Source organism: Chlamydotis macqueenii, chromosome 21, assembly GCF_036417535.1.
Source record: "Chlamydotis macqueenii isolate bChlMac1 chromosome 21, bChlMac1.mat, whole genome shotgun sequence".
Classification (NCBI taxonomy): Eukaryota; Metazoa; Chordata; class Aves; order Otidiformes; family Otididae; genus Chlamydotis; species Chlamydotis macqueenii.
This window is the reverse complement of record NC_141576.1, coordinates 5,075,820-5,090,508: the sequence shown is the minus strand read 5'-3', so window position 1 is coordinate 5,090,508 and position 14,689 is coordinate 5,075,820. Positions and strand designations below refer to the sequence as shown.

General features: G+C 48.4%; 1 protein-coding gene across 1 annotated transcript in view; it reads right to left on the bottom strand.

Annotated features, from left to right (window-relative positions):
• Positions 1-11,748, bottom strand: part of PIK3CD (phosphatidylinositol-4,5-bisphosphate 3-kinase catalytic subunit delta) — a 28,629-nt gene extending 16,881 nt beyond the window's left edge. The window contains exons 1-5 of the mRNA XM_086764504.1: positions 11,654-11,748; positions 3,573-3,646; positions 3,029-3,192; positions 1,286-1,514; positions 648-877 (exon numbers count right to left, since the gene is read on the bottom strand). Of these exons, the coding sequence (XP_086620630.1) occupies positions 648-877; positions 1,286-1,514; positions 3,029-3,169 (600 nt within the window). The 5' untranslated portion in view covers positions 3,170-3,192; positions 3,573-3,646; positions 11,654-11,748. The remainder of the gene's footprint in view (positions 1-647; positions 878-1,285; positions 1,515-3,028; positions 3,193-3,572; positions 3,647-11,653) is intronic.
• Between the last annotated feature and the right edge of the window lie 2,941 nt (positions 11,749-14,689).

Genomic DNA, 14,689 nt, shown 5'->3' with positions numbered 1-14,689 from the left:
GTTTCAGCAGCGCAAGCGCAAGGCTGGAAATCAGGAACTTCAGTTTAAGTAGAATCACCAGTTCATGTGGTTGCTAGTGATTAAAAATCTTCCCGCTGTCATTCCACCAACAAGGCAGAGGGTGGCTAGGGTCACCACGCTCAAACACACTGCTCTGGAAGGCCCTTCTCCCATGGCTCCCGCTTCATGCCCAGGCACAACATGCAAAAACCACACTAGCCAAGGGGAGCAGGCAAGAACAGGGGCCCATGGACAACGCAGACCAGTGCCTGCAAGCAGTGTGTGCTGAGCATGAGCTGAGGGAACTTTTGGGCTTCAAAAGGAAAGGTATGTATTGGATTCTGTATTCCTCTCCTACCCCAAACCAAAAAGCTTTCCAAAACCACATGTGCATGCAGCAGCCTCAGCTATGAGCTAACCCGTACACTCAACGCATGTTCAGGAAGGGGAACAGCTCTCTCGGTTGGAAGCTCAGAGTCTCCCTCCCAACCATCTCCACAGGCAAAGGAATCTGCAGAACGAAGATGAACACTGAACACACAGGAGCACTGTCCATGCACACATTATTCTGTCTCCAAATGCCCAAAGGTTCCCAAATGGAAAGCATAAACCAGTTAAATGTTGTCACAGAAAAGTTTGTGCTTTACCCCGCCAGATTGAAACTTGATGTTGACAAAAATGTTCTTGCTGGGAGTAGGTAGAGAGCCAGTCCCAAGGCTTTTGGCTGTGGGCTCCAGCTGCAAGGGGAAGTTGTACTCCATCCAAGCTGCCCAGCTGAGCTGCTGCCGCTTTGCTGCTCTCTCCTCACAGAACTGGCACATTTTGGTGCGGAAATCATTCACCTCTGGATCGTGCACGGAGTCAAACTCATGTAATCCTAAATTTAGAGAGTAAGAGAAAAAGACAAAATAAGCATCTGCACTCAATGGGGGAAAACAGCCCTTGATAATCAAGTGTCTGTAAAACAGTCTTCCTAAACACATGCTTAGTATTCGGCCAAGAAGAGAAGAGTCAGCCAAGTTACCAGTAATAGCTTATTTAGTACGTGCAACCGCACTGACTCAATTACTGTAGCCTCTACCAGCAGCAAACATCACTCCTTCTTGGGTCTGCACACACGCTGGTTCCTTACCACATCCACCAGACTTGCCAATTTCGTCACCTGCACAAGCAGAGCTCCATCACCATTCCATGCCTAGCCAGGCTGTCTGGGACAGAAGCACGTTTCACCTACAGCCAGCACCCCTGCCACACTCCTGGCAAGACCAATGAGGGGGGAACTGACCTTTTCCAATGAGCAGGCTGATCTGGGAGTTAATAACCTTCTTGACTCTGTCTCCTTCTCGAGCCACAAGCCGCAGTACTGGTAGGGAGGGCTGGATGTCACAAAGCCGCCGTTGCTCATCCTCCAGCTCCTGCTGTTCTGCTGTCTGGTTGATGCACGTGAAGACGTAGGCCTCGGGATCGCTGAGCATATGGTACAGCGGCTCATATTGAGCATGCTTCCACACCACCTGCGCCAGATCAACAGAAGGGTGAAACTACCGCTGCACTGCCAGAACCTCGTCTTCCTCTTCCTGTCCCCCCACAACCTCACTCTCCTGAGATACATCATTTAGCAAAGGGAATGCACAGCCAAACCTTCTCGCAGCATTCCTGGCCCAGCAATCACAGGCTGCTTTTCAGCCAAGTCTGGTGGCTCCAACTCGTGCTGAACTGCTGAGTAGATTTATTTGCAAGTGCCTTTAACTGACTTCCTTCTTTCATGCTTGCTATTCCTTTCAGACAAAGTAAATACTCTCTCAACCCGAGTATTTAAATAACCCACACCTGAACACCTCACAGTAAGTACCTGCTGACTGCTAGCCTTGTGAAATGGAGATACTGCTCCCACTGGAAGCAAAACTGGGGTAAGTAACTTGCCCCCAGTAACACGAAATCTATGACAAGAGACAAGAACTTCTCTGAAGTCTTCCCAACACCATCCAGTTCCCAGAGATCCTTCACTTGCAGTGGATGACACTTCCACATGACTGTTCGTACTCCATTTCTTCACTCTCATCTTAAGTGCATGCTATAGGAGACAAAATGGAGTAGATGGACCCCTGGTCTGAGCCAGCCTGCCTGCTGGCCGAGAAAGACAGACGTGTAACTTAAAAGCTGGAACCAATCAGCTATACTCATGGGGTTTTTCAGCTGATTTTGTTGTTGTTTTTTTTTTTTACCTGAAAATTGCAGCATGAGAAAACTTGGGATAATTTGGCACTGTGCTGCTGTCCCTTGTGATCTGTGACTCATCCAGGCCAGGTTGTTGCTGCAGAGAAAACCTTTTCCACTGTTCCCTACGCCTGCTTCCTGCCCAGGGAAACAACGAAGAAGCTACTTTTTTTTTTTTTTTTTTTTTTTTTTTTACACATAGTTTCACTACAGCATTTTATTCCTTGAGTGAAGCACTAAAAAAAACCTTCTCCATCATTACTATTCCAAATTTTCAGGATTCATTTCCTGTGAAGAAAGAGAAGGCTGACTCAGAGTATTCAGGATGCCAGTCCAATCCAGCATTTGTCCTTGGCTATTGGTGGGTGACTTCACCTACTTGCATACGGATACACAAGAGCCTTCATAATGAAAAATCCAGTGTGGGAACTGGTTGGGTCAGGGGAGCAGTAATGAAACACACAGCCCATGAGGCTTCCATGGCCAATTCAAATCTGCTCTCACTCCATAGTTACTCTAATTCTCATCCCAAGGTTACACAAGCACCCAGGGAATCGAGCCTGACAGCACTGGCACCACCAGCAGCACCCTCTTGTTGGCAGTCTCAGCAGCTAGACGTGGGTTTAGTGGATTGCAGAGGCTGTCACAAAGCAGGGGCTCTCATAATGAGTCACCAGGAGCTGCCTCAGAGCAATGCAGAAGAAATCCAACTTGCACTGAGTTAAGACCCAACACATTTCCCTAGGTGATCTCCAAGAACAAACTCCTTGTTCCAGGAATTGCAGATAAGACTGTGGAACAATGCTGTTACCTGCTTAATGGTGCCCAAGCTGGCATTGCAGGACACAGAGAGTCTTAAGTATATGCCTGTGGGCAGCAGAAAGTCCACCTGGATGTTTTGGTTTTCCCCCTTGGACCAGAATTCCACAGGGCAGTAAATGCCTGGGGGCATCCTGCTCACTTCTTCGCCACCACCTGCGAGGAAAAAAAGAAAAAAGTCTGCTGCTGTTGACTACATAGTCACCCTGAGATCTGTGCTGGGCTCTGTAGAAACAGTGTGCAAAAGGACCCAAAGAAAGCAAGATTAGCGTGTCCTCACAGTTCAGGAAAAGATGCACCTTAGTCAAATTTCCAGTCCAGTGCCTTTAAGCCCCAGAGGCGTTCTTGCTATAGAATTTGCTTCTATTTCAATGCAACCCTTTCTTAATCTCTTCTAGACTAGGATTAACATCTACACCTATACTTGACAAAAAAAAAAAAAAAAAATTAAAGAATTATCTTCACTCGAGAACAAAGGCACTTATCCCAATAGCTCATCTACAACCAGGCAGCCAACAGAAACAATGAGTCCCTACCCCTGGCTTGGTAAGGCAATCCTCAGGCCGCATGCTCCAGGCTCCACTTTGTTCTTCCAGAGCTCAGTTCCAGTCTGCAAGAGGGAGAAAGAGATGTAGCTGGTTCTGGCTATGCATGCCTTTTTATATACACAAACAAACAAAACTCCACGGTACATCCCCACTCTACAAGTACAGGGTAAACAAAATCTAAGGCTAAAGCTATCAAAATAGTTTTGTTGATTCCATCTGCATCCTTTCGCTTGGCATGGCTCTACAATTTGTTCTCAGTACATCCAAAGAATGCAAATAAGAGAAAAGAATTTGAATGCTATCAGGTACGAATTGTTGTTTTCAAACACAGGATAAGTGCACACGTGAGCAGCTAGAGCAAAAGGCATTCAGTAGAAGCCCGCCATACAGTTTCTTTCTTAAAGACAGGTAATACCGAAGTCAGAGAAACCCTCACGCTCCATCCATTTGCCCAAAATACTCCAGCAGTATAAAACTCCCACTTCCTCCACCGATGACGGGCAGCAGAGCGTGGTGTCCCCATGCGCAGGAAGAGCCCGGAACTGTTAGCATTGCTCCTAGCAAGAGACAGATAAGTGGTTCTAACTCCCTTCAAGCACCTCAGCAGAGAAACCAGCTCACCTAAATTCCCTCTCACTTAGCAGAGAGTTTTTCCACCAGGTCAGCACAGAAACAGGACAGTAGTACAGCCTGGAGGGTGCTCACACAGCCATGGCTCGTAGCTGCTGTGGAAACCAAGGCTTCATCGTCCTGCCAATCTGACTGGTTCTAAATTCAGCCCTCCACGTGCCCCCATCAATTCTAACAGTGTCACTCACCCTCAGCCCATGAATCCAGTACAAAATTTGCTCATTCACAACTTAAAATATGGCTGAAAATATGAAAATATGCAGCTGTCAGACAATGTACAAACTTCAAAACCGAGCAAGGTGCTGCTGAAGATCTGGGTCTCCCAAATCATGAAGTCCTGCTGGCAGCTTCTTGTGAGCCGGCCCTATGCTTCAGAGTGACAAGAAGCCCAGCAAGTTATCTGTCCGTGCCCGGGAGCACACTTCCCCATCAGCAGTGAGGTAAGGATTCCCAGAAATACGAGCTATGTTTTATCTGTCCTGCTTCCTCAGAGCACGCGCTGTATCACACAGAGACCGGATACAGAGACCGCAAAACCACCCATATGTGCCTTAAGGAGGAGGGAAGTAACTGGGGGAGGAGGCAAGGTTTACAAGTTCGAATAAAGCAAAACAAGCTCGCCTCGTCTTCTGCTCATTAACAATAACAGCAAGCTTCTAGAATACCTGCTGCCTCAGCCTTTCCCAATGGCAACAAAAGCAGCAAAACTACCACGACTACTGCCCAGCAGAGAGAGAAGACACAGCAAGGGCTGAACTGCTTCCTTCTGCTGAGGGTTTCTACTCGATGCCACATCCCAGACAGGAAGTACCTCATCTAAGGTATTAGCACGACAATGTCAAGTTCAAGTTGCTCAATAGCTTGTCTTTCCAAACTCCCTAATTACCTCCTGACATAGAGGGATTTTTCCAACAGAACCTGGAGTGGATACGCCAAAGGAAGAACAACTCTGGACTTCCACTGTTTCTAACAGTTCGTTTACCAGGTCTCTCCCCTTCCCATTACTAAATTCAGAATGCTCTGCTCGTCAGGCCTTAGATCTGATCCAGTGTGACAGTCTTTACAGGAAGCAAGCTCTGCGCAGATCAATACTCCTGCACCACCCCGCTTTCCCCTTTCTTTTTGCCTTGGGAAATTGGAAGAGAGTTCTCCAGGCAGTAATTTTGTTTGCACTACCTTGACCTCATGAGGAAAAGCAATTGCAGCTCCCCTTTCTCCGGGTCATTTTGCCATTTGTGAATAGCCAAATGCAGCATCATTCCTTTTTGTCAGGGTTCACGCTACTGGGGTTGTTTGAGATATACCTTTTGTCTTTCACTGCAGCAGTTTAAAAAAAAAAAAAAAAAGATGATTCCCCATTGCAGCTGTCAATTTTTAAAAGCCCCAACATCATCTCAGATTTTCATCCTGGTGAACAGACAGATTACTGTTAAAAATCCCACGCTGCGGTAGGGTTCTGACCTCCAGGTCTGGTAACCTGAGATTCAAGTTAATCAATCCACACTTGACAGAAATTAGTTTTCTGCACAACTTGCATATCTCAAAGCTAGGACGAGCAAGAGCGAGACAGAAGTTTGCATTTGAGTGGGACGCAAACCCACAGAGCCAACCTCAAGCAGGTACACAAGGCTATCCAAGACCCCTGCAGATCAACGCTGAGCTGTAGCCACCCACTTTCCATCATAAGACACCTCCAGTCCTCGCTCCTCCTACTGCGATATACCCCAAACCATCTTCTTGCTAGAATACCTCCACCTACATCTTCCTACAATACTTCCTCCACATCTCCCACAACCCTCAAATACTCGTTTCAAGTGCAAGGCTGGTACACTGCTGCCTTCTAACTCTAAGAATGTCAGACAGTTGAGCAGGACAGGATGCACATGGCACTTGGCACTGCAGGGGCTAAAAAGCAGAACAGACCCCCAGAACGCACAAAGCTCCTGGTCTACAGCTAGCACATACATGGACTCCATCCAAGGGAGATGGACCTCAAGACTGGCCGGCCAGCTGATCTCTTTCGGTAGCCAAACAAGTCATAGCAGTGTGTACATCCAAGCTGAAGACCTGGCCCCCCCATGAGGGCCAAGTATACTGCCTGCAGAACTCCATGTAGGCCGTGAACTGGAGGTATGCACAAAATATTTGAGGAAACCACAGGGCCTGAAATACTTTGTCATTCATCTTGGGCGGCAATTTTGGTCTGGGCCTGCTTGTACACCTAAGAACTGCCCCATGGCACGTACTTGCTCGGGCAGGATACCCAAGATGACGCGCTGGAAAGGCTCTCTACAAGCCATGCAGTTGTACTGACTCCAGGAAAGGGTATTGCTGCACAAGCAGGAGTTGCAGGAGCAGTGTCTCATTGGCAGTGCTGCTGGCATGGCCGAGCACATGAAAACAAGACGCAGTTTGCTCAAAACGTTATTCTGTCGTTTCCTGAGACGGGCAGTTGCCCTAAAGAAAGAACAGCTCTTCCTGTCCCACAGGGAGGCAGTAATGTAAGCTTTTTTTTTCCCCAAAAAGAAGCAAGCACACTTGATGGGAACCTCAGATCTTGCTAAGAAGATGTGAAGAGTGACCTGTCACAACCGAATGGGAGAGCTTAGCAGTGGGACAAGCAGCGTGTGGACCAGCCGACGTACAGCACGGGCTGTGACTCCTGTCTGCACGGGCCATCACAGCTGCTTCTTTCAGTCTGCAGACAAACAAGCTCTCAAACTGCAGAGCCCAGTATCGCTTTGGATTTCTCAGAGTGTGTAAGAGGAAGAGAAATGCATGCTGTCACACTACATAGGTCCCAAGGCATCAAGCACATGCCCGACAATAGATTTATGTGAGTCCAGACATAAAGCTATTCCCCACAACTCTTCAGAGAATTCAAGTGTACTCCCCTTTTCACATGTATTTCTGCTCTGTGGAATGTTTTTGTAAGGAGAAAGTAAAAATTGTGCAAGACAGACTTTTCTCAGGAAATTAGGAATGAAATACACACGGTCGCGTTCCACACAGACTCCTGGCTCTGGTTCAGATCAGCCCAACAAGCAGCAAAAACTCCTAGCCGTGGACAATTGCTCCTTAATCCCTCAGTAATTCTGAGATTGGAGTAATTTCCTAGGGGAGCAACCAGGACAGATGCATCCACTGGTACTAATCACTTTCTTGCTGAGAATCACATGGGGAATGAACCCAACTTACAAAGCCCAGACCTCTTCACCACTAGGCAGAAAAAGAGGTGGAGAAAAATAATGACACACAAAATTCCAGGTTTTAAATGAAGGCAAGTCCTCAGCTTCCTCTTGTCCCTTTGCCTTAACTCATTATTCTGCAGGAAAGCTCCAGACCGCTTTGCCCTCCCCACACTAGTTAGTGTGAAGGAAATAAATGTCTGTTTTTCACAGAGAGAAGTGACCAAGGCAGAGCTGATCCACCCATGAGACTGGTCCATGCACCAGCCTGCCAGGACAGAACACAGAACTCCAGTGTCGCTGGATGCCACAGGATGAATACAGCCACATTGTCACAGGAGGTAGCATGTTTTGAGTTCACACACCCTAAGGAATACAAACTTGCACATAAAGGCAGGTTTAGGCAGAGTGGAATAGGTACATTTGAAATTACCCAGTCAGTATTTAACAAGCCAGCAGTCAACATAAAACACGCTAACACAAATTTCCTCTGGTAAAGTTTATCAACCACAGCTCTGGTGTTTACAACACACAACTGCTATTGAGCAGGGAGGGGGAAAAAAAAGGAAAAAAAAGCAGCAAGCTAGCAAGATCACACATGGAGTAGCGTTCCACAAACCTCTGTGAGGCTGCAGCATTAGACAGACACGGAAGCTCTAACACCCACAAACACATTACAAAATTACTAAACCCCAGGACCAAAAAAATACCTTTCAAGTTTATAAGAAATGAGTGGCGCAGAGCTCACAGGTGATGCGTGGTGCGTGGGAGACAGAAGAAAGTCACTTTCATTGCAGGCATCAACTTCGCTGGGGGAGGAGACCACGGGAATTTTTACATACACACGTGCTTGACACGTCTTTACCACAGAATCCAATCTACTTTGCAGATTGGAACCAACCCTGAGCTTCCATAGGCGCAGACCCATTTCAGTGAGTGTTCTGAAGGTGTTTTAAGCTTAGGCTTGCTTTTTTGGTGGGGCACACGAGGTAAAACAGGTCCGCTGTACACTGCCGGCGAGTCATTTCAGCATTGACAGACTCCAAAATTAACCCACAAATTCCCCTCCAAGAACAGACTGGGAAAACTCCTGTAGCAGGTAAGCATGCCTCCAGAGACACACAAACAAGTCCAACTCTTGACTGCATGTGGGAGTTTTGTAGGGGGACTCCCCTCTTTCAGGGCTAGCTTGATACTCACATCCCTGCGCCAGTCACATAATCACACAGAAAAGCCATGCTGCATCTGCTTCCCGTGTGGCGTAACGTAAAAAATCCTGATTCAGGCTCGAGTCTCACGACACGGATGCAATCAACAGAAGCTCACAGTAAGACCAGCCTTTGCAGCTCTGCCTGCTGACAAGTATTGAAAACCTGGCTATTTATTCATCTAAAAATGAACACATGCTGGTGTGAGGTGGTAGAAACACAGCCTCAGGGACTGCCAGCCTGCAGAGGCACAAGTGTCTGCTGTGCTGCCCCATTCACCCCAGCTGAGCAGAGACCCCCAACGCAGCAGCTCAGCCCCGATGCTCTCGCCAGCCTACAGGACCCACCGTAAGCTGGACTGAGAACCCACAGCCATCCCCTGCAGAATGCCACCAAGAGCGACTCTGAGCCTGGACATTCAGCTAGCAGCAGCCTTTTATGACAGAAGAATGGCTTTGCTGCCTTCTTGAATACCTGCTAACATCATTCGTTACAGAGGTGGCACTAATAAGGACAGTTTTCGCTCTCACGTCAACAAAAGTATTTTCTTTACAACTTCCAGTAAGCTTTCTGTTAAATACGGATCGGTGTCCCAATGGTGCTCTTCAACTGCCACTGCTCTCTTTCAGTTCCTGGGACAGTGTTGCACCTTCAATAGAGACCTGAGTTGCACCAGAGCTCTAATTGTCTCTGGTTCCTCCTTCAATACATGCACACATTGGCCCATGACCTAGGTAGGAAAAAAACAGGACTCCTTGAAAAGGAGTGGAGAAGTTTTCAAGTACTGACCACCACCTAAAATCAATGCTTTTGTATCTTCAGGGTTCATTTCCTCAAACCCTAGTTTGGAACAGTCTGATCTCCTTTCTTTGGTTTACTGTAATAAGACTTCTACCTCTACCAAATATAAAGGTCAAAAAGTTTTTTGCATATTATCAGCTTCTGGTTTGTACATTGATCTCCCATATCCTGCCACACAATTCCCTGCACCAATTCATTAATTCTTTAAACAGTGCTTTGTTTTTCATCTAACTCTACCGAGTACACTCATGGTTACATCGCTTTGACAACACCTTTTACTAGAGATTTCTAAGTCCCTGATTAATCACTTCTACTTCCTACTTTGCTTACACAAACCATTAGACTGAGGTAGATGTACAATGGAATCTGCCCAGCATAACTGAGCAAGGGATGAAAACGCACGCACCTAACTTTTCAGGCCTCTAAAACACTAGAGAGCACCCCCTTCCCTAACCAGAGGGGCTGATATAAACCAGCATTTACCGACCAGAATCAGCATCTTTCATCCACCAAGGTGTCAGTAGAGAGCTATGGATTTTTCCACCTTCAAATGAAGTGTTCTAGTTTTGCAGAGACTACAAGGATCAGGCTTTGAACAACCACTGGATCCAAAGAATCCCTTGGCTTACGCTCTTCCCTTTATGAAATAAAGGCTCCTTTACTTGGACAATTTACATTGCTCAATGCCCGCCTTACATACGCACACCCCCATAAAGCAAGCTCACAGAGAAAAGTAATGGGAAGCAGAACTACACTAATGTAATCTGAATTGGAGCTAACCTTGTTTGTGTGCAGGGCTGATGATGAAAGGGGTTGTCAGCAAGGAAAGAGATAGGAAAGCAGAATGTACACACGGCGATAAAAACAGGCTGCCGTTCTGTGGGGCTCCCAGCTCCAGGGCAACAAGAGAAAGAGCATCAGAGTGATATTCCATCAATGAAGCTCAGCAGGACCTTAGAGACAACCAGAATAGCCAGAGGGAGAGAAAGAGGAGCTCAAGTAAAGCAACTTAAGAGGAATGGAAATGTAAAGCCATGCTTCATTCTGGAAGTAAAATTCTATCACTAGAGAGAAGCAGAGGAACATCAGGGAGTAAGAGAAGATTCTGATGAGAGGACATGAGAACCTTGCTCTGGTGGAAGTTTTCAAGCAGCCTTTTAAGCAAGTTCACAGTCAACCAACTACGCTTTCAGCGTTGTCTGAGGAAACATCTAGCGGGAAACAGTGTATTTAGAGGTTAAAGTAAGAGTTTGAAAACTGACAACTTGCAAAGTTCCATTCCCAACCCTGACAATTGCTTGAAGTGTGACTTCAAACAACTAACTCCTCCGTGTTTCAGTTTTTCTCATATGCACAAGTACATCTCACAAAGGATGTCGCGATTCTTCAACGCGGGCAAAGTGGTTTGGGATCCTTGCACCCTTGCTCTTACTGCTTACATGGGCAGAGCCTGGGAGCTGGAGGAAGTTGCAATAAACGAAAGCTTCTAGCTGAAGAGGTTGTTGAAATTAGGTTGGTTTTCTTCCTTCTGCTCCCATGAGTGGACAATACCAGAAACCCAAGCACATCTTGCTGATGAAAACAAAAGTCAGTCATACATTTCTAACGACCTTCCATAACTATATTCAACTTCCTTTACTTTTTACACCAAAGAACGGCCGGGCAGACGTTGCCAAGCTCGCACAAACCTCTGGGTGAGTTTCAATTGCGGGAACAAGGCGCTGAGGGCCAAACCCTCCGGGTAAAGACCGGGCACAAACCCCGGCAGGACAAGAGCTCTCTGCCGCCCCGTGGGGTCGGTCAGCAGGTGACACGAGTGGTCACCGTCCAAGTCCTGCCAAAAAAAAAAACCAACCAAAAAACAAAAACAAAAAAAACCATCCCAACAGACCGCTGCCACCCGAGCGGGGTGCTGCTGCCAGCACGGCTACTCCTGCGGCGGGGGGGGGGGGGCGGCCTCAAGGGCTGACCCCCAAAGCAGCTACAAATCTAGGCTCAACCCGCAGTCACCGAGCCCTACAACACCCCAATTTCCCACAGCAGGAGCGCTTTTTCTCAAGAAGAACGCAGTTTGGTAAAGGAGCCCGAGGAGCAGCGGGGATTTGCGGCAAACGGCGCACAGACGCAGGCAGGGGCGAGAGGCGGAGGACGGGCACCCACCCGGGCCGGACAGGCGGCCGCTCCCGGCCAGGCCCCGCTCCTTCAACCCTCCCCCGTCCCGCTTCCCCAGCCCGGCGCTCACCTGCGCTGCTGGCCCGTGGCGGCCGGGCTCCCGGCGCGGCCCGGCCCCGGCTTCAGCTCCGGCCCGGCCCCGCTACCGGCTGGGCGGGAACCACGGCCCGGCCCCGCCTCGGCCCGGCGCGCGCCCAGGCACCGTCTGCAAAGGGGCCGCTCGCGCCCCTGGCGTCGGGCACCGTCTGCAAAGGGGCCGCCCACCCGCGGCCGCCACGCGTGGCCCACCAGTGACACACACCTTCCCCCTCCCCCCCCCCAACCCCGCACCGACACCGGTCGCGGGTGGGCAGGTAGCCGTGCACCCAAGCCCCTCCCCAGCTGTGCCATCGCGCACCGCTGATCCCGCACCGGTCACGGCGCAGCTGCGTGTCACGCACCGGTAACCCAGCGGTGCAGTAATCCGGTCACCCTCCGTCACGCGCACAGGTCACTCCAGCTGTCCCGCATCACCGGTTTGTGCGGCCCCAGCGCACGAGAAGATGCACGACAGGCAACGCAACACCGCCGTGGAGGAATCAGTCGTGGCAGCCAAGCACAGAAAGCGTCCAAAGCGCGAGATGGCTGCCACCGTCCCCGCGCAGCTGACCGTGCATGTGGCGGGTATCGCGCATGCTGCCGGTAGCAGCAGACAACAGCTCCGGAGTTGAAGGACTGTGAGACACAAAGTCAAAGGCAAGCCCCCAACCCACGCGTACGGGTACCACTGCTCACACGGGACAGGGCACCTTTGACCGCCTCAGTCATGCAACTGTTCTTCCTTCAACCTGGCCAAGTTTTGTGCTGTAAGGACGGCGAGGACCCCAAATCCCAAAGGAGAGTCAAGTGATTTAGGGGACAAGAGATGCCTCCAAGGCAGGCAAGGTGCTCGCAGAGCCCAGGGCTGGAGCAGGGTAGCGAAAGGTTGTAACACTCCTGGGGTTCCACCACATGAGAGAGAGGAACCACGCACACCTTTACACGCTGGACACCAGAGACGTACAGGCTAGCTACCCTTTTTTTCTCCCTCCACTCGTTGTACAGGTCCATTGGCTGCAGGAGAAACCCACCCAGGCCCCAAACCACTCTCCAAGGGCCCATCCCACCAGAGCCCCGAGGTGCCTCAGGGGTGGGCCGCCGCTCAGACACCCCGCGGGGCTGCTGTTGCCTTTCCACACGAGCAGCTCTCTGACTCAGCATGGGAAATTAGTGGTTCCAAAGAAGCAGCAGATGGGGATAAGAAACATTTCCAGTGTTCAAAGACAATCACTCTCCTCTGTCTCATTAAATTTTCAGCAGCAATTAGATACCCAAAGACCTTGAAAAAGTCTTTCTTTTCACACATCTCCTCTCACACTTGAGAAGTGCCCACCGCCCTTTGGGTCACAAATAATAAGAGAGCGTGAACCTGGATTTGTGCTTTTAATTATTTCACTCCCACACATGGAAACAAACACCAGTCTTGGTGTAGGACACAGTTAGCACCAGTGCATTGCCCTGACTGGTCCTGCAATTTTACGAATCGCAGAAACACCATTTTTCCTAAAGCTTCTACTGCTGGAGGCATGTGATTAAGGTATAAATTCATTTTTTTCCATGTTATAATCCAAGAAAAGCTCATTATTCTTGCAATCTGACTCTTTTTTTTCCCCTGAACATTACAAGTTGGCCACACAGACATCTTGCCATCAGTACAAAATGTGACTGTTGAAACATTCATTCTTCAACTACGTTTGAATCTACTATCACATCTTAATGTGACCTTTTAAAGCTCAGAAACTGTCTATTTTAAATCACCATCCCTGACATGTGTTTAAGATATTTTTAACAGACTGTTTACAGGAATTCTGGTTTCTGTTCTGCTATTTTATTTTTTTTTCCCCTTTTCAACAGCTTTTCTATTCATCATTTCCAAGTTTCACAGACAGGACTGTTCTGAACACTTAGAGGACATTTGCTCACACAGCCTGTGAGAAATCGGACAACAGAAACCGTAGGGAAAGGAAAAAGGAACTGAAAGTCAGAGACACAGTTGCAACCTGCTAGATTAAAGACCCGAGACCTCCAGGAAGAAGAGAAGGGAAAGGTCAGTTAGTTGTTTTCCTTTTGTGTTACTGAGAACAAAGACAGTGCTAATGAGTTTGAAGAAAAACCAACCCAAACTATTCTATGATTCTAAAACACTGGTAAGAAGGGCCAGTGGCACCCACGTGGCATTATTTCAAATGCATCCACTGTTAGGCATGTGCTAGGCATGCCAGTTCAAAAGACCGTCTCCACGCCATGTCAACCTGGTATAAATTTACCCAGAGTTGATAATAAAACTCTGAAAGGTTAATTTTGTATTCTCAGCTCTTAAGTTGTCTTGCCACGCAGCGAACATGTGCTCCGTGCCATATATTCTGCTGAATTGACCAGAAACATGATTCCATGCTCCTGCTGAGTCAGGGGTCAGCCTCGTGCGGCTTGGCAAACGATGCAGACCCCAGCCTAGTACTCACGACTGTCGCACTGTGGTCCAAGTTTTATGCAGGACTCATTAGGAGAGTGCAGAGGAAAGAAGAATGGTCACCTTTTTTTTTTTTTTATAATTGCACGGGCTCTCTCTGCCACAGGGCCATGGCAGCTCTGTCCCCAGTTAAGTGCCTGGCAATAGTAAAAAAATAGCTCCTAACCAGCTCCTTTCCAAATCCCTCCTCTACACCAATTTGCTGTGTGGGAAATTTAGCCAGTGTTCACAGCCTAGATGAGAGAGCTGGTCAGCTTTTTGGGGAAAAAGGAACAGGGCGAGAAAGAGGAGGAGGAGGATGACAACAAGCAAGTAATGTAACCACGGTGCCTTGATACTTACAGGATTGCCTGGCAAGAATGCTTTCAACTGCCAGTGGAGCACCTGGAGAGAAAACCCACCATGCCTGCTCTCCTGGGCCCACATAGATGTTAGCAATTTTCGTAAACAGTAACGTTTGTGAAGCTGTATTCACTGCTTCTACAGCCAAGGTTAGAAGTAGCCTCTCTTATCCTCCACTTACTGGGGTATAAGGTAAACAAACAAATTAAAAAACCC